Source organism: Anas platyrhynchos, chromosome 11 (genome assembly GCF_047663525.1).
Source record: "Anas platyrhynchos isolate ZD024472 breed Pekin duck chromosome 11, IASCAAS_PekinDuck_T2T, whole genome shotgun sequence".
In the NCBI taxonomy this organism is placed as follows: domain Eukaryota; kingdom Metazoa; phylum Chordata; class Aves; order Anseriformes; family Anatidae; genus Anas; species Anas platyrhynchos.
Window position 1 is genome coordinate 16,489,933 of NC_092597.1, and position 14,925 is coordinate 16,504,857.

Genomic DNA, 14,925 nt, shown 5'->3' on the forward strand with positions numbered 1-14,925 from the left:
ACAGATTTCCCTCTGAGAACCAAACACAGTACATTTAATCACAGTATAAATGGAGTTTACTAATCCCTTTGTAAAAAGAAGAGGGATTGCAAATCTCTAATGACCGTGAAAACAGAACAGCTTTAATCAGTACCTGTCCTGGAAATGGTGGGCGATTTCCTGTCCAGGCCACCTGACTCTGATTTAGCTGGCGAGATATCTGTGTCAGATTTTGGCCTGTTGATGAAGAAGACTGGATGTCGTTCACACCAGGCACATGTACCACAGATGAACTAAAGAAACAGAAACAGTGCCCAGCTTGTAGGATATATTCTCAATGCACAAATAGTATTCCAGATACTGAAATCCTGATAATTATCTCAGTAAAACTAATTGCTCATCCTGTATTAATTAAAAAAATAATTAGAACCACTAGAAAACTATCAAGATTATTGGCATTCTAAAATGAAGGTTCAAACAGACACAGTCGACAAAATTATTTTGAATTAGACTTCTATAATCCCCTGCAAGAAAAAAATGTAATCTAGCACACTGTACATAAACACTTAGCTCCATCCAAGTTTATTATCTAATGCACTAAAAAAAAACTTGATTGCAGAGAGTATTTAGGCAGGTACTTCATTTTGAATTTGTGCTAAAAGTCAACAGTATTTAAGCATTTGCTGAAATGCCATCCTAAATGAAGACGCACAAAAAGATAATTACAAATACATCCTCATTTGTTTCCTACCTTGAAAATGAAGAGGTGTGCATTATATATTAAAAATTAAAGCTTTTAATTCACGTTTCTATCAATTAATGCTAATAAAGAATATGTAGCTATATATTCAGGCAAAACAATAATCAAGAAAAAAAATGAAATTAATGTGGAATTAAAAAAGTACACACATGGAATTAAACTCTTTTCCAAAAGAATTTGTTTATATGTTAATGCTTCCTAATTGCTGAATTTTGCTACAGAGAATTTTCCCTGACATTTCTAATCAGAAAGAAAATAATATAAAGGACTTTACCACTTGAACAACTGAATATATACAACCACACATTATGAATACGCGTTTATGCTATTCGTATATGAGTATATATGTATATTCAAAATTATACATATTTTATATAAATATTTAAATAAATATAAATGAAGACAACATATAAAAAAGCTTTTGTACATGAATCAAATGGTTCAGTCTTTCTTCAATGCCACTGCTATTGTCTATTTTCACAATCATTTTACAGATAAAGAAGGGAGCAGATTAGGAAAAGAAGTAAACCAGGCTGAGCAAAGAGGACGCAGGAACCTGCATCCTCTGAGAAGACTGACTAAATACTTCCCACAGTAGTAAGCAAAATGTGGCAGGCATCTGAATATGGGATTTGCTGTCCTGTCTTCAGCTGCCTAAAACTGCGTGTCTAGAAATTCCTTGCAGTGTCTGTATTATTATTACTTTTTATTTTTATTTTTTACTAGCACAGAGTCTCCCAAGTGGGCAATGTGAACCAAAAAGTCCATCTAACTTTGGCTGACCTCTGGAAGCACACAATAGCTGTTCGTGAGGGCTGGCCCTAATGCCAACACCTTCTCAGCCACACTGGCAAGTCGCATCGTCTGAAGGGCTTGGACGGCATCTGGAGCATACAGTTTGAAACCATGAGTCTAAAAAACAGTGCCTAAAGGCTGCTGGGCTCAGTAACCTAATGGATCTGCCTGGAGAGCATTCAGGAAGGACAGCTCATCAGGGGTAAAAATGCTAGTCTGTGTTGTTACTCGATGTAATAGAACAGGAGAAATAAAGCTACAGTTAAACATCAGGAATGAACAAAGGAAATGAACAAAACACATGCCAAACCCCAAGATGGCACGTCAACCATCCACTAATATACAATATCCAACTAAAAGACATTTCAGTTCACTGTCAGGAAAGCATTGTATTGTAAGTTACTCTTGGTTTTTACTTGGACAAAACAAGCAGAGGGATTATTTTTCTCCCCACTGAGATTATTAGCAATTATAACCCTAAGAACACAATGGTTTATATAAAATTATAATTTGCAGATGGTTTCTAATTCCTGGAATCAACAGTCTCTGAATGAAACTTCAGTGTCACAGTTGCAGAATGGTGACATGAAGGACAATAAGATAAATATAATCACTGTTACCACACTCTCAAGAAGTGAATGGAAGAGCATGCAAATTTTGAAACTTCCAACTAGCCAAATCTGTATTGCCAGCTGGTGGGCAACAACATGCAGTCTGAATAACTCAAAAATACCCCTGGAAGTGTTACACCGTCACCTAATATGTTTCGAAGGTGCCTTAGGAAAATGCTCATGCTGCATCCCAGGCTTCATCAGAAGTTAAGGATGAAGCACCCCTCTGGTTGGGTCATAGAAAAATGATGCCCTTCAAGGCAGCCTGCAGATATACTGACAGCCCCAAGTGCACAACAAATCTTTGCACTTTCCCAGGTTAGGTGAGCATTACTCAGATGGATCTCTGAGGCTCCCCATCACCTCTCAGATTTGCTTCCCTTCATGATTTGCTGCTGTTTCTTAGCTTTTTCCAGTTGCACTTACCAGTCACTATTTTTAACAGAGCGATCCAAATCTTCTCATCTTGTAAGCCTAGCCCAAATGCTGAGACATGTAGGAGTCAAACATACGCAAAGAAAAGTCCATAAATGTAAAGAAAGCCCTTTCAACATTGGTCAGTTTAGTTTCCACCACATTGAAAGAGAACAGCCTCCCCCTCAATCACCAGCTGATATGCTCAGGATCTGGACTACAGTACCTGAAAGTCTTTCCTGAATGTCCTGGCTGAAATGGGCTTCCCTGTGAGTAAAGCTGCTGGTTTCCTGCTGTGGATGCTGAGGCCATCATTTTTTTATCTGCTACAAAAGAAAATCAAATCACAGAAATAGAAAAGTTAGAGAGGTTTTTTTTTTTTTTTAATGAAAATTGCTATGTATACACACAGCAGGGACTGTTCTTCCCTTCTTAAACCTTTATGAAGAGGCCCTGTGGAATACATTAGGAATGACACAAAAGGGCCATATGACAATTCAATGTGAAACTAGAGCCACAGCTGGTTTGTGTCTACTTCACAGCCCCTTCCAGGATGTACCTCATTAATGCTATTGTTTGCATGGAACATAACACTGGTACATGCCCCCCAGCCAGGCAGTCCAGACCTTTGCTGTGCCCGCTGGAAGCTGCTCCAGACCATGTAGGCAGGAGGGGAGCCACAGGCAGCAGCCGAGGGGGAAGCGATGGGTACACGAGTCCCAGCTATTGCCTGGAAAGGGGAACGTAGATTTGCTGGAATAAAGAAAGAGGAATGGAGGAATGGCACATGAACTGAGACAGGCCTGCAGAAGGCCCGATGCACGTGTGCCTCTGGGGTCTGTCTGAGGACAGCCTCAGGCAAGGGTTTGTTTCTGGCACCAGGAGCAGCCCCGCAGTGCCACTGCTGCTGTCGCAGGTGTTTGTAGTGAGGGCTCACACCCAGGTGGGTTAAAGGATTGAAGGAACAGTGTCAGAGTTCCTGTCCTAACCAGCTGAGAGTCTGTTTGCACCCGGGACAGCAGGAGTGGAGTACCCAACTCTCCCAGCAGCCTGGGGGCACTCCTGCAAACCCCAGGTCACCAGCTAACCGGGGCGATGCTGCTGCCTCTACCTGCGTCTGTCTCACTGGTGTCTGGAGGCTCTTTGCTTCTGAGCGTGAGTGAGACTCATGCAGATGAGCTGCAGCAAGGCATAACACTGGTCTCTTGTGAATTTCGCTGCCCTATACATGGCTTGAGGGAGCCAAGAAATAGGATGTAAGCATCCCAGGGGTGCGGGAAGACAGGCTAGCATAGTACATAACACGCACATAGAAATGTCATTAACTTTTATAGCCTACTCTTAATGTGGCAACTGGAGATCAATCTCTAATTGAATTAGACAAGAAACAATGCTATTTAGTCCCTTAAATTAATTTTCTGGCACTGGATTATTCTAAAGCCCAGAGAAACTCACTGCTACTACTTTCGTTAAAATAATTGAAAGGTCCTTTCCATTCCCCTTTACTCACTTTCCCCATCTTCCCTTACCACCTTTAGGTGCAAAACGCCCCACAAGGCACTGCTGACTGCAGCCATCTGTTGCTGTGCACCTCCGACAGGCTCAGAAATCAAGTCTGCCTCCTCATTCTCCCCTCTGCTCTTTTCAGACTCCCACTCGTTTCACAAGGTGCTCTCCTGGACACAAGGCCCACTCAACTCACAAGTATTCCAAGTATTTTTTAATTTTCTCTAGCATTTAGCGACCCCGTGAGCTTGGCTTACGAGAATTCTCCAACACACATCAGCTCTTCTCTGCTACTTAACTTTTTATTACACTATTTTCTTAACAAGTATCTAAGCTCACCTTCCCAAAGGGAGAAGTTGCCTCAAATTACCTCACAAGAACATCAGAGAAAGGCTGTGTATGCCACTGATGCAAGCTGGCATTGCTTTCCACTTTAATGTAGAAGGTGGTAAAAATTCCTAACTGGCTACATATTGCTTAGACTGTGAGTCCGGGCTGCAAACCTACACTCTGATATAAAAACAGCAGGGAGAAATGAGGACAAGGTTTAGAGAAAGTTGTGCATATGGTAAGAGAGAAGAAATGAAAATGGGTTGGGATAAGGACATCAGGAAGAAGGACAGATTTTGCCTTATTTCCCTCAGTGATGTCATTGAGATCTCCCATTTCCTAAGGCCACCTTTTCCTAAGATACCAAGCTCCCAAGGGTTGGAAAGACTGAGCCAAAATCCTGCAGCTACTTTAGATATTTGAAAATGTCTGAACAATGATATTGAGAATGTCCTCAATGAACTCGAATTCCTCAAGTGAGGAGTTGCCACGGCAGCTAGTGGGTCCATGCTGCAAATGAGACTGAGACAAAGGGGACAGTTTAACTGCAAGCAGATAAACTGGCTTTAAAATCTCTTATTTCCACTCAGGTCTCTACACACTACTTCGTTGCTCTCACCTTTGATAAAGCAATAAGTATCTTTTTTGTTTTGATGCTTTACCTGCATTCTTAGTCCTGTTTCTCTCTAATCCCCTTCCCTGCACTCAGTCCCTTTACTGGTCAAACACACACACTTCTCCAAGCAGAAGCAGTGTTTCAGCCTGTAGAATAAACATCTCTGTAAGAACTGCACCACCCCGTGCCTCAAGGCACCTGCATGAATGGGTGAAGCCCTCCTATCCCCACTTTAGGTTTTTTAACTACGCGTGGCTGCTGCATGAGATTACAGCAACAATCCTTGAACGTCAAACCCATATTTTTACAGATCGTAGCAGAGCATGAGATCTGGTATCAACATAATGCAAATGTCTTGCAGGCAGCATGCAGGTTTGTCAATATTGGTTTTGGACAGACTATCTCATCTCCAACTGAGAACCATCTCTTTTTATCATTCAGAGAAGACCTTGATCACAGCTCCCATGAGAAATTCAGACAGGGTGAATGTCCCAGAAAAAGCATAGCCTGTAAATTGATAAGAATTAAAAGAGAAATGGCATTTCCAAGAACATAACCTCCCAGCTTGCTACACCCTTAACCCTAACCCCTCCCCGCAAACAGTTGAGAGGTGCCTGAAAAGGAGCCAATAAGGCAGCCAAAAAGCAAGATGTTCTTGCTTGGAAAAACATATTCCGGTGTTTGAGGTTGGAGTCCTGCTACCTTCTAATGGACCCCTTTTATGGCCTCAGCTGTTGACTTCACTGTTAGAGTAGACAGAAAAGGATGAACAGGAATAACAGAGAAGTCTCGGGAACAGGAGGACAGAGCATCAAGACTATCCTGCAATTACACTGCCTTCTCCATTTGAAACGGCCAAGCCAGACATAAGAAACCAATGCAGTGAGGTCACCTCCCAGCACCCCTGGAGTTAGACCCTGTGGGTTGTTTCCTTCATGCGCTGCGTGACGCTTGCACATTGATTTATTTAAAACAAATGTAAAAACTTCTCTTTTTCAGTGAGGACAGTTAAGAACAATAAACAATTAACAAGTTCTTCCATGAGTAGTGGAAGTAATGAGCCTGGTTTCCTACAGATATATTTCGGATGACCCTTTCAGCTGCCAGTCTTCTCAATGACTTCTGTCTGTTAGGGAACAGGCAGCATAACTTGGGGCGAGTTTGGGACTACATCTGTCCGGCTGACAAGTTGGCTATTACCCCTTGGAACAGGGCTGCGAAATCCTTCAGAGAGGGTACTGGGTGAGGACTCTGTCCTCACAGCAGTTTCCATGAAATATAGAAGAATTTTCTGTTTCTGAGACTCGTCTCACCCTTACAAGTACCTGCCAGCAGGCTGAAGAGCTGTGGGGAGCAGAGCAAGGACGCTGGACAGACATGACTGGAGATGCCTCATCTCCCCAGAGAACAAGGATATTGCTATATTTTAAGACAGCATATGTACCGCAAAACATCAACGCAAAAGCTGGTGATATGATAAAAATTGCAGGCCTATCTTGAGACTGCTTGGTAGCTTTCTTAGTCCGTGTCTATTTAGAGAGATGAACTCACATCTGCTGTTTAAGAAAAAACATATTCTTAGAAACCGCAAGTTCTGCTCGGTATGTTTAGTATCTATGAGCACTGTTTAAGGTACTCCTGTGGAATAAAAACAGAATCAGAAATAAGTAACTCTGGTGAAACAACAGCTCTTCATTCCTAAAGCTTTTCTCCTCATCATTTTTTAGGGAAAACATCAACTAAAGACAAATTCTAGGAAATGTCTTGCAAATTGACTTTGCTTATAATACTTTCTCTTCGATCTCTCAAGGATGTGCTCCACATCATGTAATCAAACTTAACACAGTATTAAAAATTAAACACCAGAGACATTCACTTACAAGCAGTTATTCCAGCAAACATCTCAGCAAATCTAGGATCTCTCTCCTGGGAGAAGATAGCATCAGGCTTCTCCACAGACTTTCCACCCTCATGAACATTAGCTGGTATACTTGGAACAGGCACCTGTTGAGATACACAGAGGAAGATGAGCCCCTCCAGCTACTTTGACAAAAAGGAATCCAGGGACAGTCACAGTGCATTTTTAATTTTGCTGATATCTGCCATTGCTTTACATTTTAAAAGATCACAGGCATGGAAATAAAAACTATTGAGAAATTTCACCTGTGATAAGTCATAGGATGACAGCCCATCTCTTTGATGCACTTCAAGTTCTGCTTGCTGTTGCTGAAGTTGTCTGCAAAGGAGACAAAATGACTTCATTACAAAAAACAGTTAAGATACAAAAAAAAAAAAAAGAACAGCCATGGTCTATTTTATACTCTGATGTGTCTCTCAAGTGATTTAGTAAGTCCTTTCCAATGAGATTCATCTGTTTTTTTAAGCTTTCTCACTGAGAAAGCTTGCAGCACAGGAATGTGGTGCACAGTAGTGCACAGGAAGGGTGTTTCTGTAATAGCACAGAAATATAGGTGGGTAAGTGATGGAGGATGGAATCCAGCTTCCTTAGACAGGCTTTAAGACTTCACTATTAAGACTCCAAGAATATCTTCCTCATGTTTAATATGAGTATGTCAGATTCCTTCCCTGATCCTGCTGAACTAAACCAGTAAAACTCCAGTAACAATGATGCAGAATTATGCCACTCGGTAAGAAAAAAGCAATCAAATTTGAGACCGAATGCAACAACCTGTTGAGCTCAAACTGCATAAATTCTGATTTGTAGTAACACCTATTTAACATGCTTTGGTTCTACTCTTCTCAGGATCCATGTCCAGATTCTATCTAATTTCTGAAGCTTTTAAGGAAGTGAATATCAAGAGATAAATTACTTGTACTACTATCTAAAATCAAGGCATTACCTTAAATCAATTTGTGTCAAGAAATAAGAAATGCTACAGAAAACACAAGTCTCATGTTAATGCTAATCAAAACTGAAAAAAAATATCAGTTGTTTAAATGAGATAAGAATCACTGGAAGTAATAGCTTTAATCCAATTATATGAACTTAGGAAAAATTAAATGTGCAGCAACAACAGAAAAACCGTTCAGAATAAGCTGCCAGAGCCAATAAATATTAAGGCTGTAGGCTAGAATGAAGAACTTTAGTGTTGAAAACTGCAGGTCCTTGCAATGCACTCGATTTGTGTTTAGTGTCAGGCACTGTTACTTAACTAGAGCAATTAGCCAGGGCCAACAGATAAGATCTTTGAAAGTTGTGAGAAATAACCAATGGTGATATTTTTTACAGATGAAGACTTGTATGGACAGTACACAGGTTATGGTAAGTCAGGCATATTCACATCCTCCATGCAAAAATACTGTTTATAAAAACATACGTATCTTTTATATAGTTATAATATAACCCTCTTCTTTACTTTTTTTAAAAAAATTCTGAAAAGATAAATTCAAAGCTCCTATTTTTTTATTTTAAAGCAGACTACTATTTTGTTTCTATTGGAAATTTTGAAATTACCATAAAAAAATGGCAACACAAGAACCCACTGTGCAGTAAAGTTTATCCAATACAAAAACCAACCCTCTTGAAATGAAAGGCAAAATTGCTACCAGTCTATTAATACTAGAATTTTGCTATTAGAATGTGAACTTATGCCTTCTCTTTTGGACTTGCACCATCCCAACGTTGGGTCATTGAGAAGCTCACTTGTCTGAGCGCAGATCTGTACGCCTCTATGCAGAAACACAAACCCAGCTTTGTCCCAGTGCTGAGCTGGGACAGCAGAGTGTGACAGCCACACAACCACAGCAGTGCAGAGCTCGAGCAGGATGGGCACACTGATGTCATTCAAGCCCATTCCCAGTAGCGCACCTAAATGCGCTCTATAAAAGTTAGATAATGTAAGACAGAAGACTTGACTTTTGGTACACTGCTGACTTAAGCGTTGGAATAGTCCCTCAAAAAAGCTATTGGTTTTGCCTGAGGAAGAAGATCTGAATCATTGAAAAGCACTTCAGTTAAAGGTCACAAAAATAGAACAGGAATATTTTGTGATCAAATATTTTGTCTTTTGGGGATTACACTCTCAATTACTTAATTCTGTTCCTACAGATAAATCACCTGAATGCTTTGAACCTCCCATTAATGGCTGCTTTCTGTCACCTGGTCACAACTGGCAAGATTACTTCTGACCTGAGGATGTGCAAGAAGCACACTATCTATTATGCTCTTTGCTCAGATACCAAAGGAGATATAAAACCTTCAAAACTATCCTCATCTTCAAGCTTTAGTGGAAGACTGAAGTTGGACTAACAAGCTTGATATGTACAAATAATACTTGACAGGGGTTGCAGTTCTGCATGCTTCTGACTTCTTTCCAAAGGAAAAAATCCCCTAACAGGCAGGCAGTTGCAGTAGATGAGGTGTTGCAAAAGAGCAAGATTGTGGATTTCAAAACTAGATAACTAGAACGTAATTTTAGATTTAGGCTTAAATTTTAGATTTTTATCCAAACCTTCTTTAACATTTTGATCTAGATAGGCTCAAATGTCAAACAACTGAGAAACAAACGTAAAGACCAAGTCAAACAAGAAACTAGGCACAAAATGATAGGAATGTGAGGGACCACTTCAACAAGCTACTGACATGAAAGGTTTTTCCATTCCTTAATGCCTTTAGTCTTGACTTGTTGCTTTTCTAGACAATACTTTACATAAGCAGTATTAGAGTTACTATTATCTTACTGTTAGACTCCATGGGAAACTGGACAAAAAATCTGTGACCTGCATCACACAGAAGATCAAAGCAGATGCCCAAGTGCCTTTTGCTAGCCTTACTATCTAAAAATACATAATACACAGAATCACTTTTGTACCATGAGTAACAAGCAAAAAAGTTATCCATCCAGGTCATTATAGAGGCATGGATTTTTCACATTACGTTAGTCAACAGAAAAATCCTAAAAAAGATTACCCCTGGAATGCATAGACGTTCTTTGTTCTGCAAGCACAAAATGCATGCTCTTCCAACAGAACTATGGGAGGTAATTTAATCATGGCAAATCTATGAGGAAGTTTTTCTAAATACTACCCTGTGGACAATAAACACCCATTAAATCCTGTTGTTAACGTGAAAGCTAATTACACTGTTTCATTTGTTTTTATTACCAGTGACTCGGTGCGCGTGTCAATAAACAGCACATTAGGTCTCTTCTGTTCTGTAGAAAGCATGTTTTCTTGATTTAGCCATATACATATAAATGAGCCAAGCAAAACAGCATACTTACTAGTTACTCATTTTGTAGGCTCTTCTCTAACTTAGTACTCCTTCGCCCTTTTCTATTGTCTCTAATACTCATTCAGTATTTATACTGTACTCATGCAATACAATGTAAAATCCATGTTGTGTTAACAGCACTGGACTTTGTGAACAACCTTGCAAATCCACTTCCTATAAAAATCAAATACTTCAGTGTTTCTTCCCTGAGCTCTATATAGGTTATGCTGCACCTAATTCAGATTGAAAAGCACAGGCAGGTTAGCATCTTCTGCTGTTGTTTGCTGCTACTGTATAAATAGAGCAAATGATGTCTGAAACCTGGAAGAAGCCAATGCAGCAAGTCAAGGAGCATCCGACCAGGGAGAGCCGAACACTGCTGTTGTGGTCACTTCAGACCCTGACCATCCAACCAGCCCTTCTGACTGAAGAAGCAACACACCCAGGTCACTCACTGCCACATGGGTTTTGTGTGATGATATGGAACAGGGACTTAGTATCAGTTTGGGCGAAACTCAAACTGCTTTCTGACTTCAAAACCAAAACCCAAACTACCCTTGGTTTTGATTTTGGTTTCACAGCTTTAAAAAAAAAAAAAAAAGCAAAATTTCTTGGCTCTGAATGTTACCCAACATAGCAAGTAAGGTATTGCCTAGGTCAACACTGGCTTCTGCCTGTACTGCAGGAATTCCTGGCTCACCCATCGGTCCAATGTGAAACTGGGAAAATCCTCTGCTTGAACAAGAAATTTCTCAGCAAATGAGATGCTTTTTGACAGTTAATTCAAATTTCCTTGGAGGATGTTGTGGTTTAACCCAGCTGGCAACTAAGCACCACAAAGCTGTTTGCTCACCCTGCCCCCTGCAGCAGGATGGGGGAGAGAATTGGAAAAAAAAATAATAAAAGCTTGTGGGTTGAGATAAAGACAGTTTATTAGGACAGAAAAGAAATAATGATGACAATGATAATAGTAGTAATAAGAATGTGTACAAAACAAGTGATGCACAATGCAATTGCTCACCGCCCGCTGACCGATGCCCAGACTATCCCTGAGCAGCAATCCACCCTACCCTGGCCAGCCACCCCATATTAATTGCTCCGGATGATGCCACATGGTATGGGACATCCCTTTGGCCAGTTTGGGTCAGCTGTCCTCATTCTGTCCCCTCCCAGCTCCTGCTGCACCCCAAGCCTGCTCACTGGCAGGGACGTGTGAGAAGCCAAAAAGTCCTTGGCTTAGTGTAAGCTCTGCTCTGCAACAATTAAAACATCAGGGTGGTATCAACATTATTCTCATCCTAAATTCAAAACACAGCACCATACAAGCTACTAGGAGGAAAATTAATTCTATCCTAGCTGAAACAAGGACAGAGGAGAAGGAGATATTCTGATAAAGTTCCTTCTGACATTGGAGAGGATTTAATTGAATTAATCTCTCTATATAAACACTGAACTTATGTGTTCCTTTTCAGACATCAAAGTGAAAAGAAGGATCTGAACTTTAAATTTAACAGTCTCCATATTGAAACAACACCGTATCTTTACCATGCTATTGTACATGATACAAGCACACATACTTCCCAGATCTGTTTTGAACGAAAATGCAGTAATAAAAGCTTTGTGGCTGCCATCATAAAGTCCTTTTTCAGAAAGTCTTGAAGTCTCTCTCTCTTAGCCTATAATCTCAAAGTCACCACTACAAAACTATCTGTCTTACACAGGCCTTGATGGACCAGATAGTGCACAGATACACAGCAATCATGAGAAAGCAAGTCTTCAGCACCACCACCACAGACTGAAATTTTATCAAAAGAGTCGATCTCATTAGTGTTTTGGCCCATGAGAATCAGAAACGGAAAGCATCGGTCCCACAAGCATGGCTGATTCATTCGGCAGACTGCCTCCAGCAGCGACCTGCGCCAGCTCTCTCCGAGACAAAAATAATCTTGAGGCTCAGGACAACCAGAGGATTCATAAATGCATGCAGCGGAACATGCACGGACTTTGGTGTTTACAAAAATGAAAGCATCAAGATTTCCACAAAGGTCAGAAAAATAGGGTTTGTTTACATATATAAAGGCTTAAAAAAAATCACTTGTCACCGTGACAGATTATTTCATTCAAGCACTACCCTATGTAGTTGTTAAATGAACATTAATCAAAATTATTATTTCTTTTTGGAAATCAAACAGCCACAAATACACAGGAAGATGTGGTTGAATGGGTGACTCTTCTTTTCAGCCGAACACAGCACAAATGCTAAACATTAAATGCTTCATTTCTCCAGGAAGTTTCTCTTGGATGACTGCACCCAAGAGAAACTGAGAGGTTTTTTTCTCTTTTTTCTGCAAGGAACTAACTGAACATTTGAACCTAATCTTTCATTATCCTGTGCACCAAAAGCAGAGTTGGAAAGTTGACTAAAGCTCTAAAGTAAAATCCATAAAACAGAAAAAAGAAAAGATGGGAAAAACAGGAAGAGAAAAGAAAAAATAATAAAAAAAAATCAACTAATACCTCCACAACTGGAACCATCACTGCCCTCTACAGTCTAGTGTTTGGGAAAACACTGTTCCCTGACCACCACAAAATTAGAGCTATTGCCTGAACAGACACACAGGTATACACACTGTGGCTTTAAGCTCTTCTAAGTTAAAAACTGATTTAAACTTAGTTCTGTTGGGTACGTTGTCTTTTTAAAATTGCATCTTCAATTGTTTTTACTGCCTCAAACCTGCATTTTATGGAGCTACGTTATCTCAGGGATAAAGCCAAATCTGTCTGTGCAGACCTGCCTCCAGCTGCACAGGGGAAGGCACCTCTGCTTGGTCTCCACATGAAGCGTTTTGCTGGACTCGGAGCATCGGATGCTGCTGTGAAGCATTTTGCTGGATCTGGAGCATTGGATGCAGCCACCAACATGCAGGGACAGCCACGCATGCTAGGGCTGACCAACCAGCCCTAGCTGGAGCTGAACGAGGCAGAAATCAGCAGTTACCATGCCAAACAACGCCTCTAGGAAATCAAAATTCAAAACATGACCCCCCAACAATAAATAAATCCAGAACCAGGCAGGAAGAGCACTCCATTACAGTGAGTCCTCTTTGGGCATCTGTCTGAGGAGTGTGAGAGAACAGGGAGAAAAACAGAAACAGTCTGAATAACGCATTCTTTCTACTATTCAAAAGCAGACGTCTAATGGGTTTTATCTTGCCATAGGAACATTTTCAACACTACAGAAAAGAGGGAACATCCTCTGTCAAAGCAGCAGCAGGCAATTCCCATATTAGGGCAACATTGCTGGGTTGTTATTCAGACCTAGCATGAGAGATATAACAAGAGCCAGAAGCTGGCACAACCCTATTCATCTCAGCGAGTGCCGTGATGCCAAGCTGCACAGTATAGCGGAGTCTCGGAAAAACATTCCCAGAGTAAACACAACACAGTCTGCAGTCCCACTCTCTGAGCTGTGGACTCCTGGGAACAAAGTACAATTAAGCCATCCTAGGACAGATTGCAGCAGTTGCCTTTTATTTTGCAGGCTTGGTTTTGCATATATAAATCATTTTGGAAACAAATACGGGGCAGCAAAAATGAGGAAATATCTATTTTGATTCACAGCACAGACAGGGATGATTAGCTGTCTGATTTCAGGCCATGTTTGTTTTCCATAAACAGTTCAGTTGTTTAAACAAACACTTGGGGTACAAAAAAACTAAGCAAATTGATTCTGATGATGGGTTCCAAAAGGCTGAAAGTGCCACTCTTCTAGCCCAGGTAGGTGCCACGTCCAAACACCTTTCTCCAGGAGCAAGTCAGGGAACACACAGACACATCCTAGCTTTCTAGTAGTTCAAATGCCAAAGCCCCAGGGGGTTGGTTTTACAAGTGGAGCTCCCAGCGTGCATCTCCACTAGTAGACTGCTCCTTCAGCATGCACTTTCAGTCTAACAGGTTGAGATCTTAAATCCAATAATTTCCTCTAAGTTAAACACTTGGAAAAAAAAAAAAAAAAGAAACACAAGAAACAATTCTGGTCAGACCAGACACAGATCTTGTTTTAGAAATAGATTTTTATATTGGAAATAAAAAAAAATATTTATTACAAAACAAAACACAACAACAACAAAAACCGCCACCTACCAACTATAAAGCAACAGCTTTATCAAGACCAGATCAGCTCCTGCAGTTGCTGGCTTGGAACTCAGGAGGCTCCAAAACCTCTGCTCAGTTACACAGTGACGAAACCCTGCTGTACTCCTAGCAAGACTTTTCTTTAGAAGCAGCTCCATCAGCTGCAGAATGAGACACCCACTAATTCAACTGACTTCTAACAGATCCAGTGACAGATTTTTGAAAGTATTTATTCAAAGACAGGATGATTTCATTACCCTCATCATATAAGGGGTTGGATCTATCCCCATACTTGGGGATATTCCATCAGATCTCAACTGAATTGTAGGAACCCTTCCCACTTCAGCCTAGTAGGAAATCACATCATCAGCTTTCATAGGCTGTAAGAGGATACCCAGGACTACCTAACGGTATGATCACAGTGAAAAAGAGGCAGGAGTGTTGATAACTTGTGTGCTACTTGTTAACACAGAGACATAATTTTCGTTTTGGCTAACAAATGAAGCCAATATCATGACAGCTGGTTGGCTGCTGGAAGCTCTCTGCT

The 14,925-nt window shown here is 40.7% G+C and overlaps 1 protein-coding gene across 15 annotated transcripts in view; it reads right to left on the reverse strand.

The window, feature by feature from the left end:
• The window catches only part of ARNT2 (aryl hydrocarbon receptor nuclear translocator 2), a 114,037-nt gene that overhangs the window by 11,644 nt on the left and 87,468 nt on the right, over positions 1–14,925 (reverse strand). For 13 of the 15 annotated variants that reach the window (XM_072043462.1, XM_013106565.5, XM_027465902.3 and 10 more), the window contains 4 exons: positions 7,175–7,247; positions 6,892–7,015; positions 2,786–2,885; positions 134–272 (listed from right to left, as the gene is read on the reverse strand). In XM_072043462.1, coding sequence (XP_071899563.1) covers positions 134–272; positions 2,786–2,885; positions 6,892–7,015; positions 7,175–7,247 — 436 coding nt within the window. The remainder of the gene's footprint in view (positions 1–133; positions 273–2,785; positions 2,886–6,891; positions 7,016–7,174; positions 7,248–14,925) is intronic. The other 2 variants (XM_072043463.1, XM_072043457.1) reach the window with 1 other exon arrangement.